The sequence below is a fragment of the Macaca nemestrina genome, chromosome 1 (genome assembly GCF_043159975.1).
Source record: "Macaca nemestrina isolate mMacNem1 chromosome 1, mMacNem.hap1, whole genome shotgun sequence".
In the NCBI taxonomy this organism is placed as follows: domain Eukaryota; kingdom Metazoa; phylum Chordata; class Mammalia; order Primates; family Cercopithecidae; genus Macaca; species Macaca nemestrina.
The window spans coordinates 139913995-139932947 of record NC_092125.1 but is presented as its reverse complement, the minus strand read 5'-3'; the positions used below and the strand labels follow the sequence as shown (position 1 = coordinate 139932947).

The following is an 18953-nucleotide window of genomic DNA, read 5'->3' as shown; positions in this document are numbered from 1 at the left end:
GCATGTTCATTCAGAAAATACTGAAGGCCTTTGTGTTAGGAATGCAACAAAGAATATGGAAACAATCTCTGTTCTCAAGTGTGGTGGAAAAAAAAGATATAAACTTAGATAATTCTAGAACAAAGTGGATGGATATGGGAATGCATAGGGAATTATGGTATATGAAATAGAGCATAAAATATGGCCTGGAAAGGTCAAGAAAAACTAACTGATTTGCATTTCAAATGATGACTAGGAATTACCTATGCATAAAGGGGAGGGTATGAGCTGGACTTAAAGAACAATTCCCAGAACAGACAAAAAAGGAGAAAAGGATTGTTTTGGCAGAGTCTAATGGGAAATTGTAAGACCTTTTTAAGAACAGGTTCGTTTTTTCCCTTCTTGGTGTGGTTTTTCTACAAACAGATAAAATTAAATTGTGAAGGAGCCTTAGCTGTTTCTTATGTAATTCATATGTATGCATCTTGGTTTCTAAAATCCTGTGGTTGTTTTTAATAGAGGATATATCAGATGAATGGATTTTAAGTAGTATCTTTTTACTAGTGTGTATACGGAAAGGATATGTATATTTGTATGTGTACGTGTGTATATGCAAATGTGTGTGCTTACAGAGAGGGAATGAGGGACACAGAGATAGGCATATCGTAGGTTAGGGAATTGTAATAGAAACTCAGAAAGAAATATTGGGGTAGCTACTGCATACATGTATAGTACTTCCTTCATATGAGGTAGAGGTACTATACTAGAGAACTTTTAAACCGTATAAATTTTAGATTGAAAAATGTTTATATCAAAATTTAATTTGAGGGTACGGAAGAGTCAAGTGAAATGAAAGGAAAAGTACAGGGAAAGAGCTAGAGGGAATATTGTGGGTTTTGTCAACTTTTTCAACTTCTTCAGTTGAACCACAGGTCATAAATTACGTGAAATAAAAGAGGGCCATTTATAAGAGACCTAAGTTTGAGAAATTTCTTAGACCTGTGTAGTTAGAAAAAAGCAATCTCTAATTATATTTACCTATAGAGTTTATGTTCTCCAGGTGTGTGACAATTACATAGTAGTTGGACAATATCCAGATGTATGATGATAACTGTCTGAAATTGGCCTAATCTACATTTAACGAAAGTGTATATATTATGGGTTTTTAAAAAATTGTTATCATTTTTTTAATATTTTGGTTGTTTAGGCTAGACAGCAACAAGCAGAATTGGCCCAACAGGAATGGCTTCAAATGCAGCAAGCTGCCCAACAAGCCCAGCTTGCTGCTGCCTCAGCCAGTGCATCTAATCAGGCGGGATCTTCTCAGGATGAAGAAGATGATGATGATATCTGAAATTCACCAGCTGAGTTTCTATTTCTTCTATAAATGTTTTTCCCTGCACAACAAAAACAGTGAAAGAAATGCTTATCTGTAATTTTGTATGCATCTTGGTGGACTTGTCATTGGTATTCTAGGGATGTCTGCTATTAAGTTTCATCTATTGTGTGCTATACATGTAAAAACTGTCTCTTTGAACTATTGAAAATTTAAGGTTCAGTATAATATCAATTTTGAATTTTTAATGGTGTTTATGAAATTTTAGATAGCAGCAAGTCCTTCATTTGATCAATAAACAGTGTTACAGAAAACTTCAAGTTTATAAAAATACAGTGAAATTTCTACAGAGCTCTAAATCTGCATTTGCATTTCCTCTGCCCTTTTAACTAAACTAAAACTTGTGAATTTTAAATTATTAAGGGGGGGGTGCTGTGTGAATCAGTAGACATTGGATTGGGTTGGTGAAAGAGTTCAGTTCTGTAGTATCTGAATTTGTCTTTTAAAATGAGAACATATATAGGCAATAAATATATATGCTCAGATCAATATACTTGTTTAGAAAAACTTCAAGACATTAAAAAACTAGGAAGGAGTATGTTTAATAGTAGTTGTATAAATTTGGTGGTTATGTTTTTTTATTTTGTTTTTGTTTTGTGTAGAGGTAAAAACTATAGTTTTATTACAACATAATTCATTTTGAGCTCCACTATGACATTTCAAAGACTGCCCAGTTTGGAAGTCTGTCATGATTTATACTCTTTCGCTCTAATTCAGTAATTGTTGATAGTATTACTTACCTAGTCCATCCATACTCATATTATTCAAATATATAGGTGGGACTTTTGAAACAATTGCATTGATTCCCTTGGTTTAACTGAGGTTCATGAATATTCAAACCTTTGCTGGGGAAAAGAAATGAAAGTTAATGAGCATGCTTGCTATGAGAGAGGGATTTTTAATTTAACTTGTAGTTATAGTTTACTTATTGTTTTTAGAATTACTTTTACATTTTCCCGACTAGATGGCCTAGAGTCCAACATTACCTTTTGAGATGACATTATTGTCTCCATCATAATTGAGTGATAGCTTTAAAAAAAAAGATTAGTTTTGCTTAAGAAGTTGTGTTACAGCCGGGCACGGTGGCTCAAGCCTGTAATCCCAGCACTTTGGGAGGCTGAGACGGGCGGATCACAAGGTCAGGAGATCGAGACCATCCTGGCTAACACGGTGAAACCCCGTCTCTACTAAAAAATACAAAACAAAACTAGCCGGGCGAGGTGGCGGGCGCCTGTGGTCCCAGCTACTCGGGAGGCTGAGGCAGGAGAATGGCGTAAACCCGGGAGGCGGAGCTTGCAGTGAGCTGAGATCCGGCCACTGCACTCCAGCCTGGGCGACAGAGCCAGACTCAGTCTCAAAAAAAAAAAAAAAAAAGAAGTTGTGTTACAACTGATCAGCCCTATATGAATTAACTGATCAGCCCTATATGAAACGTAAGTTGTGTTATAACTGATCAGCCCTATATGGAACATAAATAGTTTCTACCTGCTTATTAAAAGAGAGAAGCTTTAATTTGGTTCTAAAAAATAAAGTATGGTAGTGATTATAGGAATCCAGGATGTTGAAGAAATGGGATAGTGTCTATATTTTGGAAACAGAAAGGAAAAGTCACTTAAGATAGTATTAAGTAATTAAATTCCTATGTCAGTTGCCAAATCTTTTAAGCTTATGTATTCACCAAGCCCAAAAATAGATTGTGGCTCCCAGGATTTCAATTTTAATTGGAGAGCTAGGTAAGTAAAGTTTTATAACTATTAGGTTTCTTAATGATCATATTTTGCAGTTTTAGTAAAAGGGAAATATTGTTATACATTTATTAAATATACTTCCCCCATGAAGTGAAAAGGTTAATTTTGCTGAATGTTTTAAGTTGAAGTTACTTCATGGATGTCATACCCATGAAGTGCATTTGGATGAGATAGAAGAAATTGTTTTTTAAAAAGTTTAAGTACCAAAGGTAGTCTAGTCTAGAACAATAATAAGTTAATATGTGTTGGCTTTTCTAATTTGTACTGTAACATCCTTATACTTTCTATTTTAAGTATATCTGTTTCTTAAGTAAACAACTTAGATATTTTCCACACCTTTTTTTTTTTGATGCAGAGTTCAGGTTAATTAATATTTTACTGCATCTGATAATGTATTATACGTTTGAAGCCTAGTGACCTTTCATTTTGACATTCTTGTGATTTCATATGCTGTATTCTTCAAGCAATAAAATTGTGATGTGTTTTATAAATGGTTTTTATATTTAATGATCTATAGAGAGATTTCTATTATTACATTTTTTACTAGTTTCAAGAATCTTAGGCCCAGAAGACATTTTGGTCATTTGGTATGTAGTACCTGCCTTTTGTTTTTGTTTACTGTTATTTCAAAAAATGTGGTTTTACTTGTGTTTTTGTAATTTACAGTCGTAAGATCGAGGCATAACAAAGGTACTTATGCAATATTTTATTTTTAGATTTTTTTTTTTTTTTTTTTTTTTTTAGCATTTGAGAGTCACTGTTATGTTTTGCCAGTTAAAATTTTTTAAATCTCTTGAAGAGAGAAACTAAATCTTTAGCGTTCTCGAGAAATAAAGTTATTGTTCAGTAAGTATTTTTCCATCCCCTTGAATATATGTTATATATCTTTTTCGGCAGATTATCAGATTAATAAGTGTTTAAAAGGCATTGGTTTTTAAACTGCATATACCACACACACACAGAACAGTACACAAATAAAGATTTTCACAAATTAAGCAAACTCATATACCAGTCTTCAGATCAAAATACAGAGCATTATGTATACCCCAGAAACCCTCCTCTTGCCCTGTCTTAACGCTATCTTCTTTCTTGCTGAAAGTTACTATCCTGAATTCTAAAATCGTGGATTAGTTTTGCCTGTTTTTTATTTTATGTAAATGCAATCATACGTAATACACTTTTTTTCGTTCATCATTTTATAGTCCTGGAGATCAGAAGTCCAAAAGTCAGTTTCATTAGGCCTAAATCAAAGTATCAGCAGGGTTGGCTCTTTCTTGAGGTTGTGAGGGAGAATGTTTTCTTCCCTTTTTTGGCTTCCAGTGATGACCTGTATTTATGGGCTTGTGACCCCTTCTTCTCTATGATCAAAGCTTGCTTTTGTCATTATATCATCTTCTGTAGTCAGATCTTTCCCTGCCTCTACGTTTAGGGCTCACCTGCATAAAGCAGGGATAATCCCCCTATCTCAAGATCCTTAATTTAATCACATTTGCAAAATCTCTTTTGCCGTATAAGTGACATTCACAGGTTCCAGGGATTCATACGCTGGCTATCTTTGGAGGCCATTATTCAACCTGCCAAAGTGAGATCCATCCTTATTGTTGCATGTATTTGTAGCTCATTCATTCTTATTGCTGTATAGTCTTGCATTTATTTATCCATTTTTCATTACATCCAAAAGTTATTCACTCTTCCATGGATAGTCATTTGAGGATTTTTCAGTTCTGAGCTATTATGAATAGTACTGTGGAGAACATTCTTATACATGTCTTTTGGTGAGTGTATACATTGCCATTGAGTATAAACCTAAGAATGGAATTGCTAGGTTGTATGGTGTGTGTATTTTCAGTTTTAGTATTTACTGTCAAACAGTTTTCCAAAATGACTGTAAAGGCACCTTTTTAATGTGTAGCATAATAATGAATTACCCTAATGATCTTAGTGGGTTGAATTTCTCAGAACACCTAAATTGTACCAAATAAGTTATGTTGCAGCAGGTATGTTGTTATTTAATTTCGTATAAGAGGAAAATAAGAGCAAAAGTAATTGCCCTTATTAACTGACACATTAGTATTACATACTCATTAGGTTATTGCTCCTTAGAAAAAATGCAAATTTTAAGTAGTTATAAGTGATATCTTGAATTAGTATGTTGTGGGAAAATCTGTGATACAATTTTTTAATTGAATTTTAAATTTGGGGTTATAACGTCATTAAAATGCATGATATTTCCTTATATAGGTTTCTAAATTATGTTTCTCCAACTCACCTATGTCCAAATGGCCATCAGGAAGAATTATCCAATTCAGATGGCATAGGCACTGACTTCCACTTTCTTCACTTGTATTTTTTTGTTGCTGTCTTCTTTTTTTCCTCTGTCCGCAGCAGTTTGACCGCAAGTCCTACCCCACCTCCTCTGTTTTTCACCATGCCCCAGGATATAAAGTGTTATGGTTAGGATCGGCCAGGGTGAAGAGAATGATAACATAAGTAGCCTCCTTTCAAACCCAAGGTATTACCACTGGTTCTTATCCTATTTCCTCAAAATAAATGAGAAGGGAAAGTAAGGAATAAGAGGAAGAAACTTTTTTTTTTTTTTTTTTTTTAATAAGAAACAGGGTCTCTCTATGTTTCTTTTTTCTTTCTTGCTTGCTTTTTTTTTTTTTTTTTTTTTTTTGAGACAGTCTCGCTCTCACCCAGGCTGGAGCGCAGTGGCACGATCTCGGCTCACTGCAAGCTCCGCCTGTTGGGTTCACGCCATTCTCCTGCCTCAGCCTCCCGAGTAGCTGGGTCTCCAGGTGCCCGCCACCACGCCCAGCTAATTTTTTTTTTTTAGTAGAGACAGGGGTTTCACTGTGTTAGCCAGGATGGTCTCGATCTCCTGACCTCGTGATCCACCTGCCTTGGCCTCCCAAAGTGCTGAGATTACAGGCGTGAGCCACCACGCCTCGCCTACGTTTCTTAATATAGATTGCAGTGGCTAGATTCCAGTATCTATTCACAGGCATAATCATAATGCACCATAGCCTCAAACTCCTGGGCTCAAGCAATCCAAAAGGAGGAAACTTTTAACTTATGATCAGTTTCTACCATAAATAAGCAACTTAGAAAAACCTTAGAATAGGGTTTCTCAAACCAAGCATTGTTAGTATTTGGGGTTGGTTAAGTCTTTGTTGTGGGAGCCTATCCTGTGCATTGTAGGATTTCTAGCAGCAGAATTCGCTTATACCCAGTCAATATCATTAGCACCACTCCCCACCCTACTTCCAGTTGTGATGACCCAAAAATGTGTCCAGACATTGCCAAATGTCTCTGGGTGTTGCGGGGATAGGAGGCAAAATTGCCCCCTGTTGAAAACCACCAGCTTAGATCATCAAGGTTTTACTTTTAGGATAAGACACTTGAGGGAAAGGCTGTGAAACTGAACCTGTGTTAGAAGCAACACACAGTATCACTGCAAAAAGACTAAAAGAAATAGGTGATTTGGAAAGAAGAGGCCCAGGGTTAAAATGTGTTTCCAAGAAAGTCAAATCTTACAGGAGACTCTTGACTTCACATCTGCTGATGCCTTCACCCGATAGGACCTAGAGCAGCTTTATAAATCTCTCTACCTGCTTGCTGCTTTTCTACCTCATTGTTAGCCACACCCAGTTTGAAACAGATAAGGTATGCTATCTCATAACTAGTACATCTTTTAATAAGCATTTTTATTGTGATTAAATATACATATCATAAAATTTGCCACTTTAACCAGTTTTAAGTGTTCAATTCTGTGGCATTAAGTATTTTCATACTATTTTGCAACCACCACCACCATCCATCTACAGAACTCTTCATCTTCCCAAACTGAAATTCTGTGTTCATTAAACAATAACCCCCCATTACCTCCTCTCTCCTCAGCCTCTGGTAACCACCTTTCAGTCTCTATGAATTGACTACTCTAGATATCTAAATAGATTCATTCTTATTTCATTTACCATAATGTCTTCAAGGTTCATTCATATTGTAGCATGTATTAGAATTTCTTTTCTCTTAAAGGCCGAATATGCCATTGTATGTATATATCATATTTTGTTTATCCATTCATCCATTGATGGACCCTGGATTGCTTCTGCTTTTTGGCTCTTGGGAATAATGCTTCTGTGAACATGGGTATACAAATAGCTGTTTGAGTCGTAATAGGCTTGTTATTTTTGAGTGCACAGATCTGTATATTCGCAATTGAAATAGGGAAAGTCTTTATATACATATAAAAATAATTTATAATACAATAAGTCCTCAATGTTGTTGATAGGTTCTTGGAAACTGCGAGTTTAAGAAAAACAACATACAATGAAACCAATTTTACCATAGGTGAATTGATATAAATAAGAGTTAAGTCCCTATGGCATATATTTCTGGTCACAAAAACATTACCAAATTTCTAATGAAGACCCAAAACACTTCTAAAATTAAACACTGAGATTAATGTGAACTTTATATACATTTAAAAAGGATAAAAACAAGTAAGAATTGGCCAGACATGGTGACTTACGCCAGTAATCTCAACACTGGGAGGTCGAGGTGGGCAGATGGCTTGACCTCAGGAGTTCGGAACCAGCCTGGATAATATGGTGAAACCCCATCTCTACAAAATTACAAAAAATAGCCAGAGGTGGTGGCTTGCACCTGTAGTCCCAGCTACTCGGGAGCCTGATGTGGGAGGATCCCTTGAGCCTGGGAGGTTGAGGCTGCAGTGAGCCATGATCATGCTACTGCACTCCAGTCTGGGCAACAGAGCAAAATCCTATCTCAAAAAATATATATATTATCCAGCCCCAAATGTTTATGGGGTGGTTATTGATAGACCCTGCATTAAACAATCCCACAGTTGGTGCTGTAGTGAGCTGTGATGGTACCACTGCATTCCATCCTGGGTGACAGAATGAGACCCTGTCTCAAAAAAAAAGTAAAAATTATTTACCCAATATTTGGCAAATCAGTGAGTAACAGTGGTTGTAGTGGTAGTGGGTTAAATCAAGGAATAACTGTTTGGGAAGTGAAAATTGTAAGGAGCACCTCCTACTACCATGCAGTTCAAAAACAAAAAATAAGAAAGCTGGCTGAGTGCTTTCATATTGCATCATTTATTGTGCATTTGTATGATCATATACTTTACAAATTTTTGTTTTACAATAATTTGTATTCATTTGTTTTTCAGTCTGCTTAGTTCAGTGTCTTGAGTAGCTAGAGCCTATCCCAGCAACTCAGGGAGCAAGGTGGGAGCCAGCCCTGGACAGGATGCCTTTTCATCGCAGTTTGTACTCTCACAGCACACACACTGGTACTGGGACCATTTAGCTGTACCAGTTCACCTAATATGTACATCTTTGGAATTGAGAAGAAACCAGAGTACCCAGAGAAAACTCATGCAGATATGTGGAGGACATGCAAAATTCACACGGACAGTGTCCCTGGTTTGTAAATAATTGTTTCTCATCAACATTATAATGAAATTACAGGCTGGGCGTGGTGGCTTACGCCTGTAATCCCAGCACTTTGGGAGGCCGAGGCGGGCGGATCACGAGGTCAGGAGATCGAGACCATCCTGGCCAACATGGTGAAACCTCGTCTCTGCTAAAATACAAAAAATTAGCCAGGCTTGGTGGTGTGCACCTGTAGTCCCAGCTACTTAGGAGGCTGAGGCGGGGGATTTGCTTGAACCGGGAAGGTGGAAGTTGCAATGAGCCAAGGTCGCACCACTGCACTCCAGCCTGACAACAGAGCAAGACTTCGTGTCAAAAAACAAACAAAAAAAGAAATTACATTAGTTGAGGACCTGCAATATGTGATATGAACAGTGAGGATCAACTCTTTTTGTAATAGTTTTTTTACATATGTTATTTCATTTGTTTATTTCCTCTGTGAGGGTAAGTATTGATAGTCTAGTCATAGACTGGTAACACAGGCACACCATTAAAAAGAATAGACATATAGTATGCAGTATTTTACTTATGAAACTCCATATTTTATGTATGATGTATTGAGTATGAAGAATAGTACATACTGTTTCCTTTTAATTGTATGTTTCTTGCCTTTGTATATTTTATATGAATAGCACTTGTCACTAACATAGAAAGTAGTAGAGGTGGAAGAGGGAGACTTGCCAGAATAAGTTTTTAATGTGAATCAGATATTTTTATTAGGAATTGGGAGTGGAAGGAGAGAGAGAGTATTAGAAGGTATGTGTGCAGCAAAGGATGGAGAAACTGTCCTTGTTAACGCATCTAAGGATCCTCCAATTACTGGGGAAAACATACCAGGCTCAAAATGGTCTGATTTTTTAAATACCTTCTAATACGTTTGTTTCTTTTGTTGTGCCTATAAAAGATGCCATTAACTTCATATTTATGTCACTAATAAACTTCTAGAATCCATGTAGTAGGGTGTAGTAGTGTGGTTAAGCTATGAAGAACAATGGTATTTATTTCTGAAACACTTAATTTGGTATATTACATAGGATAGAGTATATTTTCTAAGTCAAATAGTGTTAGGTTTTCATGTGCAGTTGCCTTACACATATACTAGTAGCCCTTACAAAATTTGGTGTGTCTTTATTATAAACGTGGTAAGTGAGGAAACTAAGATTCCAAGAAATTAAGTACAGTTGGCCCTCTGTGTCTTGGGGTTCCACATCCATAGATTTGACCAACCATGGGTTGATGGATTGAAAACATTTGGGGAAAAAACAATAATAACCCAACAATGAAATAGTATAAATTTAAAAAATAATATAACAATATTTATATATTATTTACATCATATTAGATATTATAGTCTAGAGATAATTAGCATTCTTGGGTTTTGGATTTTGGTATCCTTGGGGTATCCTGGAACCAATCCCTGGTGGATAACAAGGGATGACTATAATATAATATCTAACAAGTGAAGGATTTGAACCCCAATATAAGTAATTATGAAAACTATTTTTCTTCTACTAGAAGTTTTTTCCCCAAAAATACTCGGAAATACTGGAATAGACACTAAAATAAATGACCTTTATTTGAAGATCTTATAAGCCTGCCCCAAGGATAGCAAAATTGTGTGCTTTTGCAAGGTAATTGTAGAACTCATTTTAAGGAAGCAAGAGGTAATGTCTGGTACTATTTTCAGCTCCCTTTTTCTGTCCACTGTTGTCTAAATGATTCACTCAGTGTTATGCAGAATATGAGAAGTTATTTTATAAAGTTGATTTGTGGTGTGGACTTTATATAGGTCTTTTCTTTTGGTCAAAATACTAAAGAAAGCTTATAGAAAAAGTGACCTGGTGTCAGGTTTTTAGTTTCATCCTTATCCAAATGATGTAGAATTTTGGAATCTTTTGGAGTAAACTTTCTCTTAAAAACAAGCCCATCCCCTTTAGTACAGTGGTGAGTAAAAATAAAGTAAAACCAAGGCCAAATTGCATTTTTTTAATTGCAAGGTCCCTGTTTTCCGTATCCCAGTAACAAACTTACTGTTGTACAAATAGGAAATAACATCTAGTAGCTACTTTAGCAATGGACGTGGCAAAATAAATAAATTAGTTGCTATGGCTCATTATTTAGGATTGAAATGAGCCGTAGCTACTATAAATGAAATTGAGGACCATGTTCATAATTTGAAATTAAGGATCATGATCTCATTGGTACTGATGAGTTAGCAGCTATCAATATATGAGGATAACCCTTGGAGAAATAACTATTTTAGGAATTATTTTACACAGAATTCTAGTCATGCTGCCTTGGAAGTTAGGCAACTACAATTCCTCACTTTGTAGCTTTATTGATTCTCTTCTGAAGCTTGGAGGAGCCTCCTAACTTGCCTTGCTGCCAGTCCTTCCTTGTCCCAGTCTGTCCTTCACATTGCCACCAGTATTATTTTTCTGAAATACAAAAGCGAAAATGAGGCTTCTCTGCTCCTTGGTGATCATAGTATAAAGTCCAAACTCTTAAGTATTACATAAAAAGTATGTTTCGCAGCACACCTCAACTTTGTTTTCTGTAATCTCTTAATCATAATGAAATCTGGGCCAAATAATGCTATCACTTGAACTACTTTTGTGCATGCTTCCTCCCAACTCTGGAGTAACCTTTTCCCATCTTTACCTGGCAAACTTCAGACCATACCTCAAGACCCACCTTAAATTCCCACCTTAAATTTTAGCTCCTATATGAAGTTTTCTCTGATGCTTTTGTGTGTAATCACTCTTTCTTTGATTATCTACATGTGTGATAGATATTTCTATTTTTGAATTCTTCCTAGCATATTATAATTTATTTGTTGACAAATCTATTTCTATTATAGTGGGAGCTTCTAGAGGACAGGGACCATATAATTATCCTCTCAGTATCCTAGTAACTGACACAGTAAAGGTTTTTGCACTTGAAATTACAAGTATCTGCTTGTGGTTAGCCCTCCGTTCACCTGATATTCCATACCATTTGTTCCTAGAACTACTATACAATACATAATAGGAACTTGGTAAATATTTGATGGTGATAATGGAAAAGAAGAAAAAATTGCATTTCATATGCTGTGTTTAAGAAGAAAGGTCTAGACCAGGCATGGTGGTTTACATATGTAATCCCAGTCCTTTGGAAGGCTGAGGCAGGAAGATCACTTGAGCCCAGGAGCTTCAGGCTGCAGTGAGCTATGATTGTACCACACTCTAAACTAGATAACAGAGTGAGACTCTGTCTCTAAAAAAAGAAAAGAAAGGTACGTGAACAAACCATTTAAGAAAAACTCAGGAATACAGCATTTCAATATTGAAAAGGTTGAAATTATCAGAAGAAATTTATTTTTTTTTTTGGCATAGCATTCTCTAGTTCTAGAAATAAAAGATAACAAGATGTTTTCCACATGGGTAGCTAGCGAAACAGAAGCACCTTAAGATATTTCAAGCAGGCCAGGCGCAGTGGCTCATGCCTGTAATCCCAGCACTTTGAGAGGCTGAGGCAGGCAGATCATCTGAGGTCAGGAGTTCGAGACCAGCCTGGCTAACATGGTGAAACCCTGTTTCTACTAAAAATACAAAAATTAGCCGGGCTTGGTGGCGGGTGCCTGTAATCCCAGCTACTCAGGAGGCTGAGGCAGGAGAATCACTTGAACCCAAGAGGCGGAGGTTGCAGTGAGCTGAGATCGTGCCATTGCATTTCAGCTTGGGCAACAAGAGCAAAACTCTGTCTCAAAAAAAAAAAGATACTTCAAGCAAAAAGTGATTTAATATAGGGATTAGGTAACAAAATTACAAGAAGAACTGGAGGAGCAAAAAATGTAAGGCAGGCAGTATTGCCCAGATATGAAGAATTGTGAGAACTCCTTTGATCATCTGTAACTTTCAGTCATGCCAGAACCTTTTTTTTTTTTTTTTTTTGAGACAGCGTCTCACTCTGTTACTTAGGCTGAAGTGCAGTGGCTTGACCATAGCTCACTGCAGTCTCTTCTGCCCCAGTAGCTGGGACTACGGGTGTGCGCCACCATGCCTGGCTATTTTTTTCAGTAGAGATAGGCTTTCACCATGTTGCCCAGGCTGGTCTCGAACCCCTGGGCTCAAGCGATCCTCCCATCTTGGCCTCCCAAATTGTTGGGATTATAGGCATGACCCACTGCACCCAGACAGAGCCTTTTCGCTGCATAAAAAATCACCTTGGCCAGGCATAGTGGCTTACGCCTATAATCCCAGCGCTTTGGAGGGCCAAGGCAGATGGATTGCTTGAGCCCAGGAGTTCAAGACCAGCCTGGGCAACATGGCAAAATCCCGTCTCTACAAAAAATACAAAAAGTAGTTGGCGTTGTGGCATGTGCCTGTAGTTTCATGCTACTTGGGAGGCTGAGGTGGGAGAATCACTTGACCCCAGGAGTTTGAGGCTGCAGTAAGCTGAGATCATGCCACTGCACTCCATCCTGGGTGACAAAGCAAGACCCTGTCTCAAAAAAAACCTCAAAATTTAGCAGCTTAAAACAACAATCATTATCTCTTACGATTCTGATAATTGAATGAGCTCAGCTGAGCAGTTCTTCATATGATATATGATTTAATTTGAGGGATTAATTAAAAGGTCCAAGATGGCTAACTTGTATGACTGTTAGCTGGTACTATCAGGTGGGATCTCAGGTGGGGTGGTCAATTGCAGCACCCTGATTTTCCTCCATGTGGCTTGAGCTTTCTTTAGCTTAGTGGGATTCTAAGAATGAACATCTCAAGAGTGTTCCTAGGGGGAAGGAAGTAGAAACTGCTAGTCCTCCTAAGTGCTGGGCTCAGAAGTCCCAAAACAGCTCCTCCATCACGTTCTGTTGGTCAGAACAATTGCAGGGCCAGTCCAGATTCAAGGGGAGAAGATATAAGCATATAGAATGGGGATAAATGTTGGAAACCATCTTTGGAGACTAGCTACCACACCTGTCTGCATAGGTTCTTCCCTGCTCTGAAGTGCTCTTTTCCTGGCAAACCTTTATTCATACTGCAAGATGCAACTTACAATTCAGTACCCATGTAGAGCTTTTTCTGTCATCTCCAGATTACAGTCAGTAGTCTTTTCCTCTTATAGTCTGTGCCTGTTGTATATATTTCTATTTTTATGTCCATCATTCCTTATTTATTTGCTTAGATATTTTTCTGTCGGAGTGTCCAGGGAAAAGTAACTGTGTTGTCACCAACTCTGTCTCTAGTAACTGCAACAGTGAAGGTATTTGCAGTTGAACTTTTAAGTATCTGCTTCTGGTCAGTACTAATTTCACCTAGAGTACCATACCATCTGTTCCTAGAGCTTCACCCTGAGGCCTTTTAAAACACAAAAGATAGTGAATATTCAGTGGGAATAATGGAAAAGGAGAAAAAAATGTATTTCAAATACTCTTTAGGAAGAAAGGACCATATATGGAAACATTTAATTAAAAATTTCAGGAAAATTGATATTTTAGTCTTGAAAGGTTTAAACTTACCTGGGAAAATAATTCTTCCAGCATAGCACATTTTCTGATTCTAGGAATGCCAGATAAAATGTTATGCCATATAATTGATGAGAAAAATGGAAGTCATCTGTGATATTTTAAGTAAGGAGGGATTTAATGGACAAAAGTAGATGATGAAATTGTTAGAAGGGCTGGTGGAGCAAAAAGAGGTGGTGTTGCCCAGAAATGAGGAAGTATAGTAAGCTACTTCTTCCTCTGGAGCCAGTAGTCATCTGCAGAATTTGACTCATACAACAACCCATACTACACGATGACTTTAACAGAGTTGTTCTCCTCTGTCGCCCATGCAGCCAATGCTGCCACTATAAGGATCCAATGTCCAGCTGCTACCTAGGTTCTACAGGAGCCTACTCTTACGACAGTTGGGTACCATAGCCTGCTGCTACCACCGCTACCTGAGCCAGAAGATTGTTTCCAAGTTGTTTAGCTTTTCAATCTTTTGCAAATGCCTACAGTTGACAGAACCCTAACAGGAACCCTGTGAGGCAGAGCAAGATGACTGAATCTTCCTCACCAATCATCCTCCCCACAGGAACACCAAATTGAACAACTATCCACACAAAAAAAGCACCTTCATAAGAACCAAAAATCAGGTCAGTGATCACAACACCTGGCTTTACCTTTTTATTACTTAAAGGCACTTAAGAGGGTAGGAAAGATTCCCTTCTGTCCCATGATGTGTCTAGAAATGTCATCTGGGAGCTAGCGCCTGGAATGGTGGCCTCAAGACTCCTCCTGGTGTCCCGTCCTACTGTGGCTGACCAAACAAAGTCCTCTTTATTCTTTCATCTCCTCTCAAGCAGAAGGAAGGGGTCTCCCGGAGCTGTGCTGCCTTGGGTTAGGGGAGGGGTGGTGCAAGTATTCCCTTGACTGCTCAGCTGGCATCTCACTGGGTTGCATGCTCTTGAAGTTCACTGACTCCAAGCCCAGTACAGCATGAAGACTTGCCCAAGAATTGCAGCCCTTGCGGCCTAGACTGAGTTGTCAACCCCTCCCTCCTCTATCGCCTGTCAGCACCACATGGCGTGGAGAGAGAATATGTGTGCTGTAGAGGGGACAGCACAGTGATTACGGGACTTTGCATTGAATGAGTTGCAGAGTCACGTCACAGCAGAAAGCAACACTGGGCAGAATTCAGCCAGTGCCCACAGAGGGAGCATTTACATGAACCCCAGTCTGAAGGGAATTGCCCACCACAGGGGTTGGAACCTGTGTTCTGGCAAGCCTTGCCACTGCAAGCTAAAGGGCTCTGGGGTTCCAAATAAACTTGAAAGGCAGCTTAGGCCACAAGGACTGCAGTTCCTGGGTGAGTCTGCATGCTGTACTGGACTTGGAGCCAGTAGGCTTGGTGGTATGCAACCCAGTGAGACACCAGCTGGGCAGCAAAGGGAATGCTTGCACCATCCCTCCCCCAACCCAAGGCAATGCAGCTCTAGGCTTCTTTCTTCCGCTTGAGAGGAGAGGAAAGAATAAAGAGGACTTGGTCTTGCAACCTGGATACCACCTCAGCCACAGAATAGGACATAAGGCAGATTCCTGAAGACCCCATTTTAAGCCCTAACTCCTAGATGACATTTCTAGACACACCATGAACCAGAAAGGAACCCTCTGCCTTGAAGGGAAAGGCTGAGTTCTGGCAGGATTCATCACCTGCTGACGAAGGAGCCCTTGGGCTGTGAAAAGGAAGCAGCGGGTACCCAGGCAATAGTCACCATAGGCCTCGAATGAGACTCAGAGACATGCTGACCTTAGATGTTAGCCAGCACATTCTCAGCTGTGGTGGCTACAGGGAAGAATCCCTGCTTGAAAAAAGGAGGTGGGAGAGTAAAGAGGACTTTGCCTTGCAGCTTTAAGTACCAGCTTGGCCAAAGTGGGGTAGAGCACCAAGCAGGCTCTTGGGTTCCCCGATTCCAGGCTTTGGCTTGTGGAAGGCATTTCTGGACCTGCCCTGGACCAGAGGAGAGTCCACTGCCCTGAAGGGAGAGTCCCAGGCCTGGCAGCATTCACCACAAGTTGACTGCAGAGCCCTTGGGTCTTGAATGAACATTGGAGGTAGACAAGCGGTACTTCCTGTGGGTCTGGGGCAGTGGTGGCCATGGAAAAAGACCCCACTGCTTGTAGAAAGAGGGAAGAGAGAAGAACTTTGTCTTGTGGCTTGGATGCCAGTTCAGCTGCAGTAGCATAGAACACCAGGTAGATTCCTAAGATTTCAAAATCCAGGTCTTGGTTCTCAGATGGCATCTCTGAACCTGCCCAGGAGTTGGGGTGGGGGATGGGGAGAGAACTTGCTGCCCCGAAGGGAAGGATACAAGGCTGACTTTGCCATCTGCTGATGGTAGAGCCCCAGGGCCTTGAACAAACATAGGTGGTAGCTAGGCAGTGGTTATCGTGGGCCTTGGGCAAGGACCAGTGCTGTGCTGGCTGCAGGTCTGACCCAGCATAGTCCCAGTGGTGGTAGTCACAGGGGTGCTTGTGTCACCCCTCCCCCGGCTCCACGTAGCTCAGCATAGAGAGAAACTACATTGGTTTGGGAGAAACTAAGGGAAGAGAACAAGAGTCTTTGCCTGGTAATCCAGATAATTCTGGAACTTATCTAAAACCACCACGTTACTGGGCTTGGAGTGCCCCTTAATGCAAATATGGCTGCGGTGACCAAAGACTTAGATCATAACACCCAAGTTCCTTCAAATACTTGGAAAACCTTCTCCAGAAGAAAGTTTGAAAGCTAGGGCCTGAAATAGGGGTACAAACAAGTCAGAACTGTGAACACTACAATAAACTCTTCAATGCCCAGACACTGACCTCCACAAGCATCAAGACCCTCCAAGAAAACATGCCCTCACCAAACAAACTAAATAAAGCACCAGTGACCAATCACAGAGAGACAAGATAATGTGATCTTTCAGACAGACAATTCAAAATAGCTGTTTTGAGGAAATGCAACAAAATTTAAGATAACGCAGAGAAAGAATTCAGAATTCTATCAGATAAACTAAACAAAGAGGTTGAAATAAAAAGAAGCAGAAATTCTGGAGTTGAAAAATGTGATTGATATATTGAAGAATGTATCAGCCTTAACAGCAGAATTTATCAAGCAAAAGAATTAGTAAGCTTGAAGACAAGCTATGCACAGAGGAGACAAAAGGAAACAATAAGAAAGAATGAAGCACACCTGCAAGATCTAGATTTGCCCTCAAAAGGACAAATTTAAGAATTATTGGCTCTTGACTACCTTAAGACATTTAAAAATGAAACTCCTAATGGTCAGAGATAAAGTAAGAATCATAAAAGCAGCCGGAGAAAAGAAACAAATATTAATAACACACAGCTCAGCTCTAGTATGTCTCCAGCAGACTTTTTAGTGGAAACTGAACAGCCCAGGAGAGAGTGGCATGATGTATTTAAAGTGCTGAAGGAAAAAAAATATTTTAGCCTAGAATAGTATATCCAGCGAAAATGTCCTTCAAATGCAAAGGGAAGAAAAGACATTCCTGGCCGGCGTGGTGGCTCCTGCCTGTAATCAAAGGATTTTGGGAGGCCGAAGCAGGCAGATTACCTGAGGTCAGGAGTTCAAGACCAGTCTGGCCAAGATGGCAAAACCCCATCTCCACTAGAAATACAAAAATTAGCTGTAGTCCCAGCTACTCAGGAGGCTGAGGCAGGAGAATTGCTTGAACCCTGGAGGTGAAGGCTGCAGTGAACCAAGATCATGCCACTGTACTCCAGCCTAGGCGACAGAGTGAGACTCTGTCTCAAAAAAAAAAAAAAAAAATTCCCAGACAAAAACTGAGGGATTACATCAACATCAACACCTACAAAAAATACCAAAGGGAATTTCTCAATCTGAAATAAAATGACATTAATGAACAATTTAAAAAATCATCTGAAGGTACAAAACTTACTGGTAATAGTAGTCCACAGACAAACACAGAATATAGTAACACTGTAAACTGTGGTATTTAAACTACCCATATGTTAAGTAGAAAGACAAAAAGATGAACCAATAAAAAATAATAACTTTTCAAGACATAGACAGTACAATAAGATAAATAGAAACAATAAAAAGTTAAAAATTTGGGTACAGAGTTAAAGTTATTAGTTTTCTCTTTGTTTATGAAATCAGTGTTAATTTGTCATCAGTTTAAAATAATGGGTTATCAGACATTATTTGCAAGCCTCCTGGTAACCTCAAATTTTAAAATATGGAAAAGATACACAAAAAATGAAATTGAAACAACCACCAAAGAAAATCACCTTCACTGAAAGGAAGACAAGAAGGAAGAAAAGAACGAAGACCAGAAAACAAATAACAAAATGGTAGGACTATGGCCTTACTTATCAATAATAATATTGAATGTAAATGGATGAAACCCTCCAATCAAAAGACATAGAGTAACTTAATGGATTAAAAAAAAAGACCAGGCTGGGTACTGTGACTCACACCTAGAATCCCAGCACTTTGGGAGGCCAAGGCTAGAGAATCACTGGGGTGCAGGAGTTTTAGACTAGCCTGGACAACATAATGACACCTCCTCTCTACAAAAGTTAAAATTAGCTGGGCATGGTGGCACTTGCCTGTGGTCCCAGCTACTTGGGAGACTGAAGTGGGAGGATCACTGGAGCATGGGAAGTCAAGGCTGCAGTGAGCTGTGATCACACCACTGCACTCCAATCTAGGGAACAGAGCAAGATCCTGTCTCAAGAACCAACCCCTGCCTGCCCCTCCCCCAACACACACACACAAGCAAATAAGACCCAATAATCTTTTACTTACAAAAAGGACATAGAATGAAAATAAGGATGCACATAGACTGAAAATAAAGACACCATAGGCT

The 18953-nt window shown here is 39.0% G+C and overlaps 1 protein-coding gene across 1 annotated transcript in view; it reads left to right on the top strand.

The window, feature by feature from the left end:
- Positions 1-17076, top strand: part of LOC105485402 (down-regulator of transcription 1) — a 30107-nt gene extending 13031 nt beyond the window's left edge. The window contains exon 3 of the mRNA XM_011747740.2: positions 1187-17076. Coding sequence (XP_011746042.1) covers positions 1187-1333 — 147 coding nt within the window. The 3' untranslated portion in view covers positions 1334-17076. The remainder of the gene's footprint in view (positions 1-1186) is intronic.
- Positions 17077-18953: the final 1877 nt, after the last annotated feature.